This window comes from Prionailurus bengalensis, chromosome A2 (genome assembly GCF_016509475.1).
Source record: "Prionailurus bengalensis isolate Pbe53 chromosome A2, Fcat_Pben_1.1_paternal_pri, whole genome shotgun sequence".
In the NCBI taxonomy this organism is placed as follows: domain Eukaryota; kingdom Metazoa; phylum Chordata; class Mammalia; order Carnivora; family Felidae; genus Prionailurus; species Prionailurus bengalensis.
Genome location: NC_057348.1, coordinates 60,454,599 through 60,474,573, shown reverse-complemented (window position 1 = coordinate 60,474,573; position 19,975 = coordinate 60,454,599). Strand labels below are relative to the sequence as shown.

The window sequence follows — 19,975 nt, the reverse complement described above, 5'->3', positions numbered from 1 at the left end:
GGGAGAGAAGGTGTCTGCTGCACACCCGGGGCTCCCGCTGACACTCTGCCCCTGTAGGGACAGTAGAGAGGGGGACGAGATGGGAGAGCCAGGCAGGCAGAGGAGGGCTGTGGCTGTCACATCTGGGGCCTCTAGGACTGTCAGACCCCTCGGGAGATGGTCTGCCCCCTCCACCCAGAGGGGGCTTTGTCACTGGTCACTCCACCCATAACAGTCCCCTCTGTTATCAGGCTGTTAATATTAATTAACTGTTGCTAAGCTTGACAGTGCAAAGGTGTGTCCCAGCCGGAGCTGGCTGGCTCCCAGAAGGGGGCTGAGAGAGAGGGGCTCTGGGCTGGGCTGGGTGAGGGGGGGCAGGCTGTGGCGAGCAGGGGTTCTGGGGGCCAGTCCTTGCTTTGGGAAGCAGATGAAGGGGAGACCCCAGCGCCTCCCCGGGAGGCTCGTGGAGAGGGTGGGACTCAGGTGGGAGGGCAGGAGAAGGTGGATCATTAACCAGCTGGGAGCTGTGGGGCTCAGCCCCATTGGTCCCCGACCAGTCAGGTCAGGCCCTCCCCAACGGGGACGCTGCCTTGCTGAGCACCACCGGGTTAAGTGTATGTGCTGCCTGGACCGGCACTGTGTGTCCCCAGGAGCCAGCCCTCAGCTGTCCCCGTGGCCTGGCCCCTCTCCCCTAGACGCCTTCCCAGAGCCAGGATGGCGGAGGCCGGACTGAGGGGCTGGCTGCTATGGGCCCTGCTCCTGCACTCGGTGAGTCCCGGTGCCAGTGGTCACCCCTCCACTGCTGCCCGCAGAACTGTTCGGCAGGGGGCTGCTTGGCCACAGTGAGGAGGGCCTGACTCTGAGGGGCTGGTCTGTGGATAGATGAGGGACCCCAGGCGCCCCAAAAGAGAAGTGTGGGCGGGAGTCCTGGGTGGCCCATAGCTCAGGGTCATAGGGTGAGGTGGACACGAGTGCTGGGGATGGGGGGTGCCTGTGTGCCTCCCATCCCTGGTGCCCGCGGATGTCCTGGCCTCAGGTGGCCAGTGGAGGGACGAAGGAGGGTCCCATCGTGGGATGCCTTTGGGGTGGGCTGGGGGTGCATGGGAATCACCCAATGAGGGTTGAATGCTAGGTGGGGAGGAGTTCCTGGGCTGTGGCACATCTGGGGGGGGGGGGCGGCTGAAGGCTGTCAGCCCCAAGCAGGTGAGGGAAGGTCTGCACAGAATCTCACAGAGGGGCCCTGGGCCCCCAAATGCAGCCTGCAGCCCCCCAACCTGTCGTGGCTGCCGTTTCTCAGCAGGACTAGGTGGCAGCCTCCAAGGGTGTCCCCGCCCCGCTCCGCTGTTCTCCCCACCTATTTCCTCACCCTCCTGCATGACCTTGCTAAATGCAGGTCTGCCGGCCACCTCCCTCTCCTCAGTAACCCCATCACTTGGGACACAGGCCTGGCTTGTCCAGTCATCATGCCCCGAAAACTGCGGGAGTGCCCGTCCCTCCCCAGGTCCCCGGGCTGTGCACCCCATGCCCGCCCCTGCCCCGAGGCCATCCGCTGCAAGTGGCGCTGGGCCCCATGGTGATGGCATTCTGCCGTAGGCCCGGGCCGAGCTGTACACACCCATCCACCGGTCTGGCTACTGCGCCTTCTACGACGAGTGTGGCAAGAACCCAGAGCTGTCCGGAGGCCTGGCTCCCCTGGCCAACGTGTCCTGCCTGTCCAACACACCCGCCCGCCTCCTGGCCGGCGAGCACCTGGCCCTCCTGCGGCGCATCTGCCCCCGCCTGTATGCTGGCCCCAACACCACCTACGCTTGCTGCTCCGCCAAGCAGCTGGTGTCCCTGGAGGCGAGCCTGGCGGTCACCAAGGCGCTCCTCGCACGCTGCCCCGCCTGCACCGACAACTTCGTGAGCCTGCACTGCCACAACACCTGCAGCCCCAACCAGAGCCTTTTCGTCAACGTGACGCGCGTGGCCCGGCGCGGGGACGGCCGGCCGCCGGCTGTAGTGGCCTACGAGGCCTTCTACCAGAGCAGCTTCGCCAGGCGGACCTACGACTCATGCAGCCGGGTGCGTGTCCCTGCGGCGGCCACGCTGGCTGTGGGCACCATGTGTGGCGTTTATGGCTCCGCCCTCTGCAACGCTCAGCGCTGGCTCAACTTCCAGGGGGACACAGGAAATGGCCTGGCCCCCCTGGACATCACCTTCTACCTCTTGGAGCCTGGTCAGACGCCGGGGAGTGGGGTGCAGCTTCTGAACGGGGAGGTGGCACCATGCAACGAGTCCCAGGCGGACGGCGCAGCCGCCTGCTCCTGCCAAGACTGCGCCGCCTCGTGCCCCGCGATCGCCCGGCCCCAGGCCCTGGACGCCACCTTCTACATGGGCCGGATGGCAGGCGGGCTGGTCCTCGTCATCACCCTCTGTTCGGCCTTTGCTGTACTTACCGCCTTCCTGGTGGGGCCCCGCCTGGCCTCCTGCTGGGGCAAGGGCAAGATGCGGGACCCCACGGTGGGCACCAGCCTCTCCGACAAACTGAGCCTGTCCACGCATAGCCTCCTCAGCCAGTGCTTCCAGGGCTGGGGCACGTGGGTGGCCTCGTGGCCGTTGAGCATCCTGCTGGTGTCCATCGCCGTGGTGGTGGCCTTTTCAGGAGGCCTGGCCTTCATGGAGCTGACCACGGACCCCGTGGAGCTGTGGTCGGCCCCCAGCAGCCAGGCCCGGAGAGAGAAGGAGTTTCATGACCAGCATTTCGGCCCCTTCTTGCGGACCAACCAGGTGATCCTGACGGCACCCACACGGCCTGGCTCCAGCTACAACTCCCTGCTGCTGGGGCCCAAGAACTTCAGTGGGGTTCTGGCCCCTGACATCCTGCTGGAGGTGCTGGAGCTGCAGGAGACGCTGCGACACCTGCAGGTGTGGTCACCCGAGGAGCAGCGCAATGTGTCGCTGCAGGACGTGTGCTTCGCGCCCCTCAACCCACACAACACCAGCCTCTCCGACTGTTGCGTCAACAGCCTCTTGCAGTATTTCCAGAACAATCGCACGCGCCTGCTGCTCACGGCCAACCAGACGCTGACCGGGCAGACCTCTCAAGTGGACTGGAGGGACCACTTTCTCTACTGTGCTAAGTGAGTCCTCGCCGGCTGGCCCTGGGGAGGGAAGGGGACTTCCAGGTGCAGCGGGGCTTGGCCTGGCCCCTGGGGTCCTGTGTGGCCCCGCGTCTCTGTCTCAGGGGCTGCAACACACCCTTCCTCTCCACACTCCTCCCTGCCACCCCCGCCGTGGCTCCCACTGGCTGGCGTGGGTTTGCGCATGGCCATCATGGCCTCCCTGGTTCTGACCCCGCTCAGACAGAGCAGTTGCCTCCTTGCTGTTCTTTCTTTGAGTGTGATGGAGCGATGTGATGTGTGTGCGTCCATGCAGGCCCCCAGCACCGCAGGGTCACCCAGCAGGGGCTGGGTGCCCCTGTGCAGGGTGCAGCCACACACCGTGGTAATCTTGGGGTCTGGTCCCCAGCTGCCTCCACTCTGCTGTGCTGCAAATGAGACAGCAGTGAGATTGCTGGGCCTTGGGGTTGAGAGTGAAGGCTCACCCGGGAGGGCAATGGGTGGGCAGGCAGTGGCCGAGGCTCCCTGAGATTATAGTTTGCAGAGGTCCACAATTCCTGGTCTGGGCCTGCTGACACTGTCACAAGAGACCGAATACCCCGGTTTGCTCTGGCCCAGGTAGAGGCTATGTCTACTGACATCCACCACATGATGAGACGACAGTAACAAGCCCCATTACATGTCAACATGAATAGCATACTCTTATACAAAATAACTATTTTCCAAACAAGAAGAGTCAGTGATAAGAGTGACATTGTTTTACATCTTTACAGATCTCTTTGTTGTCTTGTTTAATGGGGGATAGCTGGCTTCTGGCTTCTGCGTGTGGCCTGCTGGCTGGGGCCGTAGTGAGAATCTCTGACGTCACGCCCATGTGGCTGGACGAGGGGGGAGCGTCGTGAGAGCCTCCCCACGTACCTGGCGGTTTTCTTTGATATACACCCAAACTCAGCATGTGGTTTTTCCTAAATGTTAGTTGTGATATGGACTCTGAAGGCACATCAGCAGACTGTCTCTATCCCTTATACCCAATGGCAAATGAAGGGGGAAAGGCAGAAAGCATCTTATATTATTATGAGATTGGTTTTGACCTTGCAGACCCTCAAAAGGGTGTCTAAGACTCCCGGGCCCTGACACCGCACTGAGAACCACTGGATTAGGTGAGGGACCCAGGGTTCCACCCCTCGGGCTGCTTCCCAGAACTGGTGTCTTGGTCCTGGCTGGTGCTCAGAACTGGCGAGTCAGGGAAGGAGCTCTGTCCCCAGGTCCAGTCCTTGTGTTGGCATTATTTTGATTTTGGATGTTCACAACATCTCTGGGGTGGTCTGATTATCTCCATTCCAGAGACAGGAAAACTGAGGGCCAGGGGTGTGGTGAGCTGCTCAAGGTCACATAGCAATCAGCATGCCCAGGATAGCTGGTGACCCAGTGCTCACTCACAAAGACCACTTTGTCAGGGTACCCGACATGCACTTGCAGGAAGGCTCAGTAGAGACATGTCCAAGGGGTCTGGGCTAGTAATTTGTGCACAGAAAGGAAGATCTGGTCTCAGGGCCTGGGGGTTCCAGGTTGGCGGGGGGACAGGCTGAACACTGCGAGGCTGTCTTGTAGGAGTGGAGCTTGTGCCAGATTCCCAGGGCTAAGTCCTGGTGACCCCCGGCAGTCCACGTGTGTGACACTCATGGACTTGCCTTGTCTGGGATGTGGTCTCGAGCCTGCAGAGTCAGCAGGTGTGAAGGGAGAGCTCACACAGCCCTGGTCACAGAGCTCTGCTCCACTCTGGGTCGGGATGAGGGAAATTTTTTGGGGAAAAGTGGTTCTGACCATGGGTCAGGGGACAGTGGTAGCAGTCTGGGGCTGGCAATGGGCACGGGGCCAGGAAAGGTCCTTCCTTCTCCCCCCAGTGCCCCTCTCACCTTCAAGGACGGCACAGCTCTAGCCCTGAGCTGCATGGCTGACTACGGGGGCCCTGTCTTCCCTTTTCTTGCTGTGGGGGGCTACAGAGGTAAGCCGGGTGGCTCTGGGGAAGGCCAGCAAGGAGGCAATATGGGGCAGGGACGGTGGGTGGGAGGGTGGGAATACTGATGGGCTCTCACTGCCTGGGGTGGCCAGGCTTGTGGGGGGCTGGCTGGGGCCAAAGGACTGCTACCTTTTTCATCTTCTCCCAGCCTGCTCAGGCCCTCTGGTTCTGTGCCTGAGTTCACAGGCTTGCCCTTGGCTAAAAGAGGGAAGTGGGGTGGAGGGGTAAGACAATGACTTGGATATGGACGGTTGGGGAGGGACGAAGGGGTGCTGCTAGAGGCGGGGGGGGGGCAGGGGTGAGGCTGGAGGGGGAAGGGGAGCAGGGGTGAGGTTGGAGTGGGGGAATGGAGCTGGAGTGAGCAGAGGTGAGGCCAGAGGGAGGGAGGTGAGCAGGGGTGAGGCTGGAGTGGGGAGGGGAGCAGGGGTGATGAAGGAGGGTGGCTGAACATTTCTTATCCCAGGGAAAGACTACTCTGAGGCAGAGGCCCTGATCATGACCTTCTCCCTTAACAACTACGCCCCTCGGGACTCCCGGCTGGCACAGGCAAAGCTCTGGGAGGGGGCCTTCTTGGAGACGATGAGAGCTTTCCAGCAGCGGACAGCCGGCAGGTTCCAGGTCACATTCATGGCGGAGGTAGGCTTCAGGCTCCCTGCCTCTGGAGGGGCGGGCGACCCAGGTGGCTTTGGTGGGTCACCGTGTCCCCCTCCTGGACCCCCCCACCCCGGGCGACCCTGGGCCTGCAGCTGCCCACGAGGAAGACAGGACCCAGCAGCCTGGCTGGGCTCACGGAGCCTTCAGGTCAGTGGGGCTGGGGGGTGTGCATCCACAGCGCTCCCTGGAGGACGAGATCAATCGCACCACGGCCCAGGACCTGCCGATCTTCGGGGTCAGCTACATTGTCATCTTCCTGTACATCTCCCTGGCCCTGGGCAGCTACTCCAGCTGGCGCCGGGTGGCGGTAAGGATCTGGAGGGGCCCAGTGGGGTGGGATTGCCTGTCGGGGCATCTAGAACCTTCCACAGAGCAACCTGTAGACATCCCCGGAGTGGCTCCCCAAGGAGTGATACTTCTGCTCAAAAGGCCTCATGATCGATTCCCATCCTCCTGGGGCAGGACCTGTGCTGGGGGATGCGGGAACGCAGAGACCCCCAGCATGCCTGCCCCAGGCCTGCCACCCTTCTCCAGCTCGGGGTGGGGGGCACCTGGGGCAGCTGAGGAGACTGAACCCCGCTCCATTGTAGGTGGATGCCAAGGCCACGCTGGGCCTGGGCGGCGTGGCCGTGGTGCTGGGAGCAGTCACGGCAGCCATGGGCTTCTTCTCGTACCTGGGCGTCCCCTCCTCCCTGGTGATCCTGCAGGTGGTGCCTTTCTTGGTGCTGGCCGTGGGTGCTGACAACATCTTTATCCTAGTGCTCGAGTACCAGGTGAGAGGGCGGGGCTCTCTTCTTCTCGCAGACCCAGCCCTGTACGGGTTTGGGCCTCTGGCGCACTCCTCTTCTGTACCAGCATTCGTGTCCACAGTCTGTGCAAAACGGAGCATCCTGCATCTTGCACACAAGTGCATTCCTACCACGTGTGCTTCCTTGCCCTGTGCTGAACGTCATGCGGCACTACTCGGCCTCCTCTGTAGCAGTCCATGGACATGCAATCCCCGTGGATTTAGCCTCTCCCACTGGTGCACTTTTAGGGACCCAGGGATGTATTGGAAGGAGTGTGCCGTGCATGGCCTGGAACACGCCAAGCACGTCTCCCGGCCAGACCCTGAGAAGCAGGGTGTTCGCAGGGTCTGCTCCTCACTGGGGCGGGGCCTTCCTGCCAGGGCTGTGCCCTCCCTGCTGGCCCTGGACGCTGTCCCTGGTGTCCCCACACAGAGGCTGCCGCGGAGGCCTGGAGAGCGGCGAGAGGACCACATCGGCCGCGCACTGGGCAGGGTGGCCCCCAGCATGCTGCTCTGCAGCCTGTCTGAGGCCATCTGCTTCTTTCTCGGTGAGGCTGGGCAGCCCCTCCCCACCTGGGTGGTGCCTGTGGGCAGCCCCTTCCCTCCACTGTGGCAGCAGATGCCGCGCCCTGAGATTTACCCCTGCACCCCCAGGGGCCCTGACCCCCATGCCAGCAGTGAGGACCTTCGCCCTGACCTCCGGCTTGGCTGTCATCCTGGACTTTCTGCTGCAGGTGTCAGCCTTCGTGGCCCTGCTGTCCCTGGACAGTAGGCGGCAGGAGGTAGGGCTGGGGCAGGACCCGGGACCTGCCCGGCAGAGCCGGCTCACAGAGCGGGGCTGGGTGCAGGGACGGCATGTGGGGCTGTTCGAGCCCCGCAGTCCCTAGGACCCCACGGAGAAGCAAGTTTGGTTTGATAACTTAGGGGAATAGGATCAAATCTGCAAGGTACAAAGGGCCAAGAAAAGCTAGAAGCGAGATGTTGAGAGGGACAGTACAAAGTGTGGCGGTGTTTCATCACCGTGGAAAGTAAAAGTTGAGAACACAGCACGCTGGCATGTCCCCCCACCCTGCGCCCCTGCAGGCCTCCAGGATGGATGTGTGCTGCTGTGCTGGCGCTCGGGAGCTGCCCCCCCCGGGCCAAAGCGAGGGGCTCTTGCTGCGATTCTTCCGCAAGGTCTACGTCCCACTCCTGCTGCACCGGGTCACACGTGTGGTTGTGGTGAGTGGAGCGGGAGGGTCTGCCTGCCCGCAGGGACCTCGAGCTCGCCCGTGTGCGGGGTGGTTGGGACGCCATCGGCCCAGCTCCAGAGTGCCCCCCCTACCCCCCCGCCCCCCCACAGCTGCTGCTGTTCACGGGCCTGTTTGGAGCCGGGCTGTACCTCATGTGCCAGGCCAGTGTGGGGCTGGATCAGGAGCTGGCCCTTCCCAAGGTGAGTTGTGCCCTGTGACCTCCGCTCGGTGGCCCAGGGTTCAGGGGGGACAGGGCACATCCCCGGGGGCCAGGTGTGGGCGGGGGGACCTGGTAGGCAGTGTGGGGCTGTTCACGACGGGGACCCGGGAGAGCAGCTGAGCCGGTGTGTGGATGCACAGGGGCGGCGCCAGCCCCAAGGCTCCTGGGGGGCAGAAGCAGGCCATGGGGGGCTGGCCGTGTGGGGCGAGCATCCAGAGTGACTGACGGCTCACCTCATGCCTGCCCTGTGCTGGCACACCACCTCCCCGGGCCTCGGAGACACGGAAGGTCGGGGGCTCTGTGGAAGGTAAGACCTCCATGGCTGGAGGGGCCAGATGGCCTCGTGAGTGGAAGAGAGGCATGCGAAGGATCTGAGGAGGATGGCAACGAGGGTGACCGCACCGACTCCCCCTGCCCTACCCACCCTGGTACCCACCGTGTCCTCTCTGTCTCTGTGGACTGGACCCCTCCCCCCCCTTCAGTGCGTGTCCTTCTGTGTCTGGCTCCTTCCACTCGGCATCAGGTTCTCTGGTGTCAGAGCGTCCTTTCCTGTCAAGGCTGACGATGCTCACACATTCATGCGCGCGCGCGCGCGCACACACACACACACTCTGCATTGTCTTTACCCTTTGTCTCTGCACAAGGCTTCCTTCCTGTCTCAGTGTTTGTAATGAGGCTGCTGCAGACGCAGGTGCACAGAGATCTCTCTCCAAACCTGCATTCCATTCTTCCGGGTGTGTTCCCAGAGGGGGAACTGCTGGGCCACGTGATAACGCTAACTGTAATTTATTTTTAACTTTACTTATTTATTTTGAGAGAGAGAGAAAGAGCACAAGCAGGGGAGGGGCACAGAGAGAGGGAGACAGAATCCGAAGCAGGCTTCAGGCTCTGAGCTGTCAGCACAGCCTGACGAAGGGCTCGAACCCACCAACTGTGAGATCATGACCCGAGCTGAAGTCAGACACTTAACCGACTGAGCCACCCAGGCACCCCCATCCCCCCTTTTGATAGTACCATCCTGCCCGGTGTGAAGGGGCATCTCACTGAGGTTTTGATTTACATTTCCCAGATAATCAGTGATGCTGAGCATCTTTCCATATGTTTATTGGCTATTTGTGTGTCTTCTTTGGAGAAATGTGTGTTTAAGTCTTTTGTTCATTTTTTATCAGATTGGTTGTTTTTGTTTGTTTGTCTCTTTGCTCAGTTTTGGGAATTCTCTAGATATTCTGAGTATTTTTAATCAGATACATGATTGGCAAATGTCTTTTCCACTTCTGTTGGTTGCCTTTCTACTATATCAGAAATGTCTTTTGATGAACAGAAGTTTTCAATTCTCACAGCACCTGGCTGGCCCAGTCGGAGTGTGCAACTCTTGATCTCGGGGTTGTGAGTTCAGGCCCTGTGCTGGGAGTAGCGATTACTTAAAAATAAAACCTTTTAAAAAACTTTTTAAAGTTTTCATCAATTCCAATTTGCCTATTTTTCCATTTGTTACCCAGGCTTCTGGGGTCATTCAAGAAATAATCACCAAACCCAGTATCTGGAAGGTTTCCCCTGTGCTTTCCTCTCTGGGAGTTACAAACTCAGCCCTTAAGTGTTGGGTCCATTGGAGTTAATTTTTGTGCATAGTTATGTATATTTTTGAAGGTCCAACTTCATTCTTTTGTGTGTAGATGTCCGTGTCCCCAGCAGCAAGCGTTGAAGAGACTCCCCTTCCCCACAGAATGGTCTTGGCACCCTTGTCAGAGTCTATGTCGCCATACACGCAAGGGTTTACATCTGGGCTGTCTTCTGTCCCATCGGTCTGTGTGTCTGTCTTTATGCCAGCACCTCACTCCTTAGATTACTGTGCTTTTGTGGTCAGTTTTGAGATCAGGAAATGTGAGTCCTCCAACTTTTATTCTTTTAAAAGATTATTTTGGCTCTTTGGAGTCCCTTACGAATTTTAAGATGAATTTTTCTATTTCTGTAAGAAACGTCATTGGGATCTTGATAGCATCACACTGAAGCTGGAGGCTCCTTGGTGGCCTGGATAATATTCATCCTCCCAGCTCGTGGGCACAGGCATCTCCCCATTTATTTGTGTCTTAATTTCTTTCTGAGATATGGCATGGCTGTCAGCATGCGGGTCTTTCACACCCTCAGTAAAGTTAATCCCTAAGTATTTTATTCGCTTTATGCTCTTATAACTGCACTTCCCTTGGCTTCCTTTTTGGGTTATTCATTGTTTGTGTATAGAAATGAAACTGATTCTTGCGTGTTGATCTCGTAACTTGCCACTTTGCTGAATTTCTTTACCAGTTTTAAGGGGTTTTTTGGTGGAATGTTAGTTTTATATACATACCATCATGTCATCTATGAACAGAATTTTTCCTGTATTTCTCCTTCTCTCCAGCTCTGGAATTTGTTCCTGGTCTCCGTTTTATGTCTTCTATTTGGTGGTCTTTCCACTTTGTCCATACTTTCTTTTCTTGACTTTGTCTGTATCTTATTTTAGCTCTGTAAGCATTCCCAAGACAGATGTTTTAAAGTTTCTGTCTGATTCTGTCTGTTCTTTCTCAAGATCATCTGTTGATTAGTTTTTGTTCCTAGGTATGGGCCACACTTTGATTCTTTGTGTGTCTTGCGATTTTTGTTGTTGAAAAACACACAGTTGAGTTGTATCATATGGTAACTCTGAAGATCAGATTCTCCTCCCTTCTCTAAGGTTTGCTTTTTTTTTTTTTTCCCCAAATGTGACGTTGCTGTGTCTGTGTCCGGGAGATTAGCCTGTGGTATAAAATTAAAGTCTGATGAGCCTGTGCCTTTCCCTGGTAATGTGCGGTGACTTCGGTATTTGCGTTTGAATGTCCTATTCCTTAAATGGCTGGCTCCCCAAAGGAGAAAAAGGGGAAACATGAAGCAGAAAATAAGCCAGTCACTTGCCATTTAAATATCCTGGCAGTCGGGCCAGCTGGAGGTGGGGGAGACCACGGTACAGCCTGACTCTGCACCACCGAGATCAGAAGCTCAGTGACCAGCAATCAGAACGCAAATCAGCCATGTATAGAGTGTGGGGTCCTTATGTCCCATGCTGGACTCCGCAAGCGGTATACAAACTGCCCCTGGGACACCTGCATGTGCTGGGAGCTGAAGGTGTTGACACGAAGCACAGTTCACCATCCAGGCCTTTCCCTGGAAGCTTCGAGCCCTCAACTGCCCCCAGGGCTGCAGACCCCATCAGACGGGTTGTGCAGTTGTGTCTAGGTTGGGGGCGGGGGTGGACTCCTGGCTTCTCGTACCCCATCTTCTCTTCCAGCGCTCAGAGGTTTTGGGAGAAAGGAACAGGCCATGCAGGTGCCTGACACACTGCCTGTCTCCACGTGCACACGCCTGTGGGCTGTGCTGGAAGGGAGATAATAGGAAGGGATCGTGTTACACGTGCATGCATGTTTGTATGCCTGTCAGAGTGTATTCACGTGGGGCAGAGTATGTCGCTCTGTGTGTGTACTGGTGATTAGGATACGATGTGCACACGCACCTCTGTGAGCACGTCTCTATGAGCAGGTGCGCCCATGTGTGTACCTCCTGCACACACTTCTGTGAGTATGTACAGACCTCTGTGAGCATGAGCTGGATCGCGCCCCTGGGTGTGCAGCAGACCTCCGTGAGCACCAGCTGGAGTGCGCCCCTGGGGTGAGTCTGGCCCCAGCCTCACTGGCCGTCCTCTGTTCCAGGACTCCTACCTGCTCGACTATTTCCTCTTTCTGAACCGCTACTTTGAGGTGGGGGCTCCAGTCTACTTCGTCACCACTGGAGGCTACAACTTCTCCAGCGAGGCGGGAATGAATGCCATTTGCTCGAGCGCAGGATGCGACAGCTTCTCCTTAACCCAGAAGATACAGTTTGCCACTGAGTTCCCCGACGAGTGAGTGGCCAGCTGCCCCCTCCTGACTCTCCGAGGAAGCCCAGTACCTTGGGGCCACCAGAAGAACTGCCCACCTGGTCCCCCTACCCCAGCCTCCTCTCCATGTGCCCTCAGGTCTTACCTGGCCATCCCTGCCTCTTCCTGGGTGGATGACTTCATTGACTGGCTGACCCCGTCCTCTTGCTGCCGCCTATATGCCTTTGGTGCCAACAAAGACAAATTCTGCCCCTCGACCGTTAGTGAGTGCAGGGCCTCTGGGGGCTCATGGCCTACCTAACACAGCTTGGGGAAACTGAGGCAAGAGAGGAGCGGACTGGCGAGGCCCACTTGCAGGGTCGATTGGGGTGGGGGTGTGGGCTCAGAGCACACGTGTGGGTGACCACGCCCCACTGTGCAGGCGCCCCCTGAGTGGTGATCTCTGGGCACACCAACACTCGAGGGTGGTGGGTGGTGGAGGGCCAGGTTAGCATGTGGCTCTGGTCCCAGAGCAGCTGCGCTTGTAGGGGAAGTGGGGAGGCCCAAGGGGGTTGTTTCTTTGCCCTGCACATCTCTTCCTCACCTGCCTACAGCTGCCAGCAGTTTCCACAGCCCTGTCCTACAGAGACAAGGGCAGACCCCTCCAGACCACACGTGTCACATGGCTGTTGGGTGGTGGAAGTATGTGGGGACCTTGGTGGGAATGGAGCCGGGGGGGGTGACGCCTCTGCCCAGAGCCCCCGCTCTCTTTGCAGACTCCCTGGCCTGCTTGAAGAGCTGTGTGAACTTCACTCTGGGCCCCGTCCGGCCATCAGTGGACCAGTTCCACAAATACCTGCCCTGGTTCCTGGAGGACCCACCCAACATCAAGTGTCCCAAAGGGTAAGCCTGGGGTGAGTGCTGGCGGGGGACGGTCCCCGAGTGTGGCCATGGCCTTGATGAAGCCTTCGCTCTTTCTGGCAGTGGACTGGCAGCGTATAGCACCTCCGTGGATTTGGGACCTGGTAACCAAGTTTTAGGTAAGCGTGACCTCACCTGGCAGGGAAGACCAGAGTCAGCTGCTCCCAGGGCAGTGGCGGGGGCGGGGGGCGGGTCCCTGCAAGCCCCAGGGAAGAGCCTCTCAGCCTCCAGTCTCCTCTCCTCCCTCCTCCGTGGGGGCTTTGGCCTGCCCTGGCCCTGTCCTCAGAGGTCGTGTTACCCAGCTCCACGTTCTCAGACTTCACCCCTGTGTGCCCTGCTTTTTTCTCCCCCACGCCCTGCCCCAAATCCTCAGTCGGTGAGACATTCACGGACTCTCACCAGTTGGTGCCGCACCAAGCCACCCACACCCCTTCCTCACATGCACAAATCACGCTCAGAGGCGGTCACCTGGTTAAGCGAATGGCTATTGCACCTGCCCAGGGGTCACCCACAGCACAGCCCTGTCAGGTGAACTACCTGCAGGGTTTTGTCTCCCTTTCTGGATCTTCCTTCTAGGAAAATGCACATCGAAAAAGTAATTGAATTAATCTGAAACATCCGATGCATGTTTTGAAACCCCGGACAACAGCATCTGGGTTTATCCTGGTGTCTTTAGGCTGTGCCCGTGGCAGTCAGGCCGGGCGGGCCTCCCACAGGGGTGCAACCCCCAAAGGCAGGGCCCCTCGCTCACAAGTTAAGAATTCCATCCTGGTGGCTGCCCAGCCCCATCCCCCAAGTGTCCCTGGGATTTGAGGGCGCCTGCAGTGACCTTGACCTTCCTTGCCCCCGCGGGGGCGCAGCCTCGAGGTTCATGGCCTACCACAAGCCGCTGCGGAACTCACAGGATTACACGGAGGCCCTACGGGCGGCACGAGCACTGGCGGCCAACATCACCGCCCACCTGCGGCAGGTGCCGGGCACTGACCCGGCCTTCGAGGTCTTCCCCTACACGTGAGGCCCGTGGCAGGGGTGGGAGGGTCCCCGGGGAGCCTGGAGCCTGAGCCGGAGGCGGGAAGTGGCGCGCCCCCGGCGGTGACAGCGCTCCGCTGCCCCGCCCACAGGATCACCAACGTGTTCTACGAGCAGTACCTGACGGTGGTCCCCGAAGGCCTCTTCATGCTTGCCATGTGCCTGTTGCCCACGTTCGCCGTCTGCTGCCTGCTGCTGGGCATGGACCTGCGCTCCGGCCTCCTCAACCTGTTCTCCATCGTCATGATCCTCGTGGACACCGTGGGCTTCATGGCCCTGTGGGGCATCAGCTACAACGCCGTGTCCCTCATCAACCTGGTCACGGTAATGCGCCACACCGGACACTCTGCTTCCTTCCAGAGACCCCACGCCCTGGCCCTCGCATGCCTAACGCCCGTCTCTGCCCCCAGGCGGTGGGCATCTCCGTGGAGTTTGTGTCCCACATCACCCGCGCCTTTGCCATCAGCACCCGGCTCACCCGGCTGGAGAGGGCCAAGGAGGCCACGATCTTCATGGGCAGCGCAGTGAGTGAGCCGGCCACCCCCCTGCAGTTCCCGTCCCCTCCCCACCCTGTGCCCCCATCTTACGGGGCCTGTGACCCCCAGGTGTTTGCGGGCGTGGCCATGACCAACCTGCCGGGGATCCTCGTCCTGGGCCTGGCCAAGGCGCAGCTCATCCAGATCTTCTTCTTCCGCCTCAACCTCCTCATCACCCTGCTGGGCCTGTTGCACGGCCTGGTCTTCCTGCCAGTCGTCCTCAGCTTCGTGGGTGAGTGCCCAGAGGCCTTCCCGCACCTGCTGGCCTGCAGCACAGCAGGGCCCCTCCCCCACCCGCTCCCAGCAGTCCCAACCCAGGGCCCTCCCCCACCCACTCCCAGCAGTCCCAACCCAGGGGGTCCTCCCCCACTCCCACTCCCAGCAGTCCCAACCCAGGGGGCCCTCCCCCACCCCCGCACCATCTCCTGCCCAGCACGTGGCCTCCCTGATCTTGGGCCTCTGGGGCTGTTCCTCTGCAGGGCCCGATGTCAATGTGGCTCTAGTGCTGGAGCAGAAGATGGAGGAGGCCGCCAGGGCCAGGGTGGCCTCCTGCCCGACCCACCAGGCCCCGACATCCACAGCCAGCAGCACCTACATCAACCATGGCTTTGAACATCCTGCCAAGAGCATGGGTGGTGCTGTCGGTTCTCTGTCCCGCGGTGGGCAGGAGTTCTGAGGAGGCCGGAGCTCCTGTCCTGGCTCACCAGCCCTGACCCCTGGGGCTGTGCAGCTTCCCTAATGGGGGTCCCTTCACCCGTCCTCCGACTCAGGGCCTAGGAGAGGCAGTGGCCATGGGAGTTCCCGAGGCGGGTGGTTGGTCTCTGGCCACCAGGTGGGACCCAGGAGGACAAGATTAGGATGAAGGAGGCATGTGGCAGCATGGGTGTGGTCTGTTTCTGTCTCTTGAAGTTGACGTATGTCTTCCCGGAGCAGGTTTTTACACTCTAATCCGTGTCTATATGTGAACAGAGATAGAGTATCATTCCACGTTTAAACGTCTTCCGTAAATGACTTGACACATCCCTTCACTAGCTTCCCCCATGCCCCATGCATTTTGCATTTATTCACGTTGGTCCCTGTGGGCCAGTCACTGCGACTGCCCTGGATTATTCCATTGCATGAATGAGCACGATTGCTTTATTTTTAAAGGTTTCATTTCTAATCCCTCCACCCACTGTGGGGCTCGAACTCACAACCCTGAGATCAAGAGTCAGGTGCTCCACCGACGGAGCTGGCCTGGCCCCACGAACACCATGATTCTGTCCGTTCCCTGCTGGTGGGCAGATTGGTCCCAGTTGTTTTCCAGTACAGCGCCAATCACTTCTGTGGAATCTCCAAATCCCCAAATCTCTGAAAACTGCGTTTGCTTTTTTTCTCTTGTACATTTGAGACAATCTCATTGGACCAGATGAGAGGTGTTTATTTACACCTTTACGACTGGGGTCCTTACGCCCTTTGTCTCCTTGATGTGAGCGGTCAGATATTTTGGCACGTTTGTGACTTTGTGTGCTGTGTGCGGCCCCGGCCCCTGATGGGGGGTAATATCTAAGGCAGCGTAAGCATCAAATTACTTTCCTAAAAACCTTCTAAATTCTGAAATTCATCACACCAAGGGGATCTCAGGTGCAGAAGATGAAACTCTGTGAGGCTGAGCAGGCATTGATGTGTCTCTAGGTGTGGGAGAGCTGCCTGGAGGCAGTGTCGCCGAGGGACTGCAGGGGACCCACAGCTGCCTCTGGAAAGCGCTGCCCTATTCACACCCCACCCGCTGGCCTCCGTGAGGGGCCTCCCTCCCCGTACCAACAACACTGTATGTCCACTTGCTCTTTGGGGGAAAGGGTAGCATTGTGGGTGATAATCATTTTTAAATACATTTTTCAAAAGAAACCTTTTTACAATTTTAGAATAGTTTTAGATTTACAGGAAAATTACAAAGATAGTACAGAAAGTTCCTGCATACATCATGTCCAGTTTACCCTATCAATATATTAGTATGGTACATTTGTCAATATACAATTAATAAACCAGTATTGATAATTACTACTAAAGTCTATACTTTTATTTAGATTTCCTTAGTTTTTATCTAGTGTCCCTTTTTCTGTTCCAGGATCCCGTCCAGGAGAGCATGTGACATTTAGTTGTTACATCTCCTTAGGCTCTTGGCTGTGACAGTTTGTTAGACTTGTTTTTGATGACCTTGACGGTTTCGAGGAGGACTGGTTGGGCATTTTGTAGAATGTCTATCCCTCTAACGGGATTTGTCTGGTGTTTTTCTCCCGATTAGACCAAGGTTATGGGTTTTTGGGAGGGAGACCTCAGAGGTGCAGCACCCTTCTCGGCACACGTAAGGGGTGCACACTGTCCCCATGACTTCCCACCATTGGCATTGAGTCTCCTCATCTGGCCAAGGTCATGTCTGCCTGGCATCTCTTCCACAGTTATCCTTTGCCCCTGTCCACACTGTCCATGCTGTGCATCTTGGAGGGAAGTCACTCTGCACAGCCTACACTTAGGGAGTGGGGAGTTACATCCCACCTTCTGGAGGGTGGAGTATTTACATAAATTTGGAACTCTTCTTAACAGAAAGATTGTCTATTCTCCTGCATCTATTTATTTATTATGACATATACAGTATGGACTCGTGGATATTCATTTTTGTGCTTTGCGTTCTAACATGGCACTACTTTATTTTCTTGCTCAGATCGCTCCAGCTTGGGCTATCGGGAGCTTTTTTTTTTTTTAAGTTTTATTTATTTATTTGAGAGAGACAGAGACAGCGCGAGCAGGGAAGGGGCACGCAGAGAGGGAGAGAGGATCCCAAGCAGGCTCTGTGCTGCCAGTGCAGATCCTGATGCGGTGCTTGAACCCACAAAACTCTGAGATCATGACCGGAGCCAAAATCAAGAATTGGACGCTTTACCAACTGAGCCCCCCAGACGCCCCCCCCCCCCGAGGGGGCTCCTTCTGTTGGCTCCTGTCCCTTGTCACACCCCCAGCATGGAGGGTTTTCCCATTTTGAGCACTTACCTTGCTTTCTGGCACTACGAGTTGGTCCAGGCTCAGCTTGTATATTTTCTGCCCCGGTCCTAGAATCAGTCATTTCTCCAAGGAGCCCTGGCCCTTCTACTGGAGATGGGATTAGAACCCAGGATCTGATGTTCCATGTGTGCTTTGCTGCTGGAGCATTGTTGCTGTTGGGCTCTCTCAGCTGAGACAAGGAAATATACGTGTGTGTGAACCCACACATATATGTACACATTTCTTAAAAAAAGTTTTTTTATTTTTATTTATTTATTTATTTTTAATTTTTTTTTTCAACGTTTATTTATTTTTGGGACAGAGAGAGACAGCATGAACAGAGCCCGACGCTCGGCTCTAACCCACGAATGGTAAGATCATGCATGACCTGAGCCAAAGTCAGACACTTAAGCGACTGAGCCCCCCAGGCGCCCCTATATGTACACATTTCTAGAAATATTCCTATATGTAGCCATCTATAGCTGTGTTAAGCTAAATTGGAGTTCCTGCCGATGCCTCCAGGGGGAATTCATCACCTCAGGAATACTTCTAGACTTCTCCCTTGCTTCTCTGTAACCTCTCCTGCCAACAGCAAGAAGCCTGGCTTTACCCCCAACTCGATCTGCCTAATTGTTGCCTTCCGCTGTATATGCTTAGTGTTTTCAGAGATGACAGCCCACACTGCCATGGCAAACAGCTGTAGAGCGAAGCGGCCCTTTTTCATTCCTTTTGCCCTTTGTCTTAGACTCCATTCATTTCCAAAGTCACTTAGGTCAGCGTGTTTTCCTACCATCCTCCTCACTGCTTCTTACATTTGTAACACAGTTCGATTGTTTTGTCACGTTCTGCATTCCAGTCTGGTGTTACAAAACCATGCATATAAAAGATCCATTCAAAGTGCAGGACATACCATGGGTATGGATATTGTTTCAGATTCCGTATTACCACTGTTGAGAAACTACCACCTGTTCAATTTTGGTTTAAAAAAAATACTTTTGGGGCGCCTGGGTGGCGCAGTCGGTTAAGCGTCCGACTTCAGCCAGGTCACGATCTCGCGGTCCGTGAGTTCGAGCCCCGCGTCAGGCTCTGGGCTGATGGCTCAGAGCCTGGAGCCTGTTTCCAATTCTGTGTCTCCCTCTCTCTCTGCCCCTCCCCCGTTCATGCTCTGTCTCTCTCTGTCCCAAAAATAAATAAACATTGAAAAAAAAATTAAAAAAAAATACTTTTATTTGAAAAGACAATTAAAATATTCCTCTCATTTCCAATTACAATCTGTGTGAGACTGGGTTTCTTCGTATTTTTCAATCAAAACAACATATTGCAATTCAGTGCATGCAAAAGATGTGAGAATCTTGGTGTCTTCAATTAAGCCAGACATTAAAGAGATTTGCAGAAATGTAAAACTATGCTACGCTTCTCGCTACACTTCATTGCTTTGAAGAACATTATTTCCTCACAAAAATGTTAACATGTGAGGGTGCCCTGGTGGCTTAGCCTGTTAAAAGTCCAACTCATTTGATTTTAGCTCAGGTCATGATCTCGTGGTCATGTGATCAAGCCCCCAGTTGGGCTCTGCGCTGAGCATGGAGCCTGCTTAAGATTCTCTCTCTCCCTCTCTCCCTTTCCCTCCCCTGCTTGAGCTCTCTCTCTCTCTCTCAAAAATAAACATTAGGAAAATGATAACACACTATGGTAACTATAAGCACAACCCACATCAAAGGTCTTTGGAGTCTTCAATAAATGTTTAATTTTTTAAGTTTATTTTGAGAGGGGGGGGATCCCAAAAGTTTAAAAGTTTATTTTGAGAGAGAGTCCTCGCTGTCAGTGTGGGCTCTCACAAACCGTGAGATCATGACCTGAGCTGAAATCCAGTGGTATGCTTAACCGACTGAGCCACCCAGGTTCCCCTGGAGTGTAAATGACTCAAAGAGGTTTCAGGACCATTGCCCTAGGGTGATTTATCTGGTTCTGGTTCTGACTTTATTTACAATTAATTGGAGCCCGTTGACTCTGAAGATAGGTGTTCATTTGTAGACCTTAGTCCAGTTGTCATGGAAATCATTTGTATCCAGTAGAAAAGGTAACCTACGATTTTATTATTTTGCGGGACACCGGCCAGCTTTGTACCCATCCTAACGATCTTACTCGGTTTCCTCGAAATGTTTATGAATACCCACTTCCTGCCAATACTCTTGGGACCGGCTTTACCATATTATTGGTTACTCGGTTAACTCGATAGTCCTCTGGCGTATGTTTATCGGGTACCTGAATGAGGATTATAGTGACAGACACTGAGGACACGATGCACGCCGCGCGTGTTCACAGATTCTGCCACACTCGCGTCCACACGTCGCGCTCGCTCGGCCTGCACGTCACTGGGAGCCTGACACACCGCCAGCCCCATCCAGGCCGACCCGCCAGCCTCCCTGCTGGCAAAGGGCGGCGCCCCGCCCACCTCGTGACGACACAGGGGATCACGTGACGCCGCCCGAACAGAACCTCTTCCGCCCGCTTGCAACATGGCTGCCGGGCGCTCTCGGTCCCGCCGCCCCGGGCCTTCCCGCGCCTAGCAGCCACTTCGGGGCCCAAGACCGCCCCTTGGCGGGGCCGCCCGGG

General features: G+C 56.5%; 1 protein-coding gene and 2 long non-coding RNA genes across 3 annotated transcripts; 1 reads left to right on the top strand and 2 right to left on the bottom strand.

The window, feature by feature from the left end:
- The first annotated feature begins 418 nt into the window (after positions 1-418).
- Positions 419-16,384, top strand: NPC1L1 (NPC1 like intracellular cholesterol transporter 1). The gene is made up of 19 exons (XM_043588362.1): positions 419-747; positions 1,573-3,101; positions 4,985-5,085; positions 5,564-5,736; positions 5,933-6,061; positions 6,345-6,527; positions 6,975-7,089; positions 7,196-7,323; positions 7,625-7,762; positions 7,884-7,973; positions 11,710-11,900; positions 12,015-12,139; positions 12,632-12,758; positions 12,840-12,895; positions 13,637-13,787; positions 13,898-14,129; positions 14,216-14,329; positions 14,411-14,573; positions 14,821-16,384. Exons 1-19 carry the CDS (start codon positions 694-696, stop codon positions 15,015-15,017), a joined length of 3,996 nt encoding a protein of 1,331 aa, XP_043444297.1. The 5' UTR covers positions 419-693; the 3' UTR covers positions 15,018-16,384.
- Positions 9,902-14,554, bottom strand: LOC122487633. Its single transcript, XR_006298426.1, has 6 exons — positions 14,438-14,554; positions 13,926-14,095; positions 13,245-13,348; positions 12,022-12,877; positions 11,719-11,858; positions 9,902-11,377 (listed from the first exon to the last, which is right to left on the bottom strand). It is a non-coding gene; the product is annotated as an uncharacterized LOC122487633 (long non-coding RNA).
- LOC122487632 lies at positions 15,198-19,789 on the bottom strand. Its single transcript, XR_006298425.1, has 3 exons — positions 19,625-19,789; positions 17,369-17,549; positions 15,198-15,296 (listed from the first exon to the last, which is right to left on the bottom strand). It is a non-coding gene; the product is annotated as an uncharacterized LOC122487632 (long non-coding RNA).
- Between the last annotated feature and the right edge of the window lie 186 nt (positions 19,790-19,975).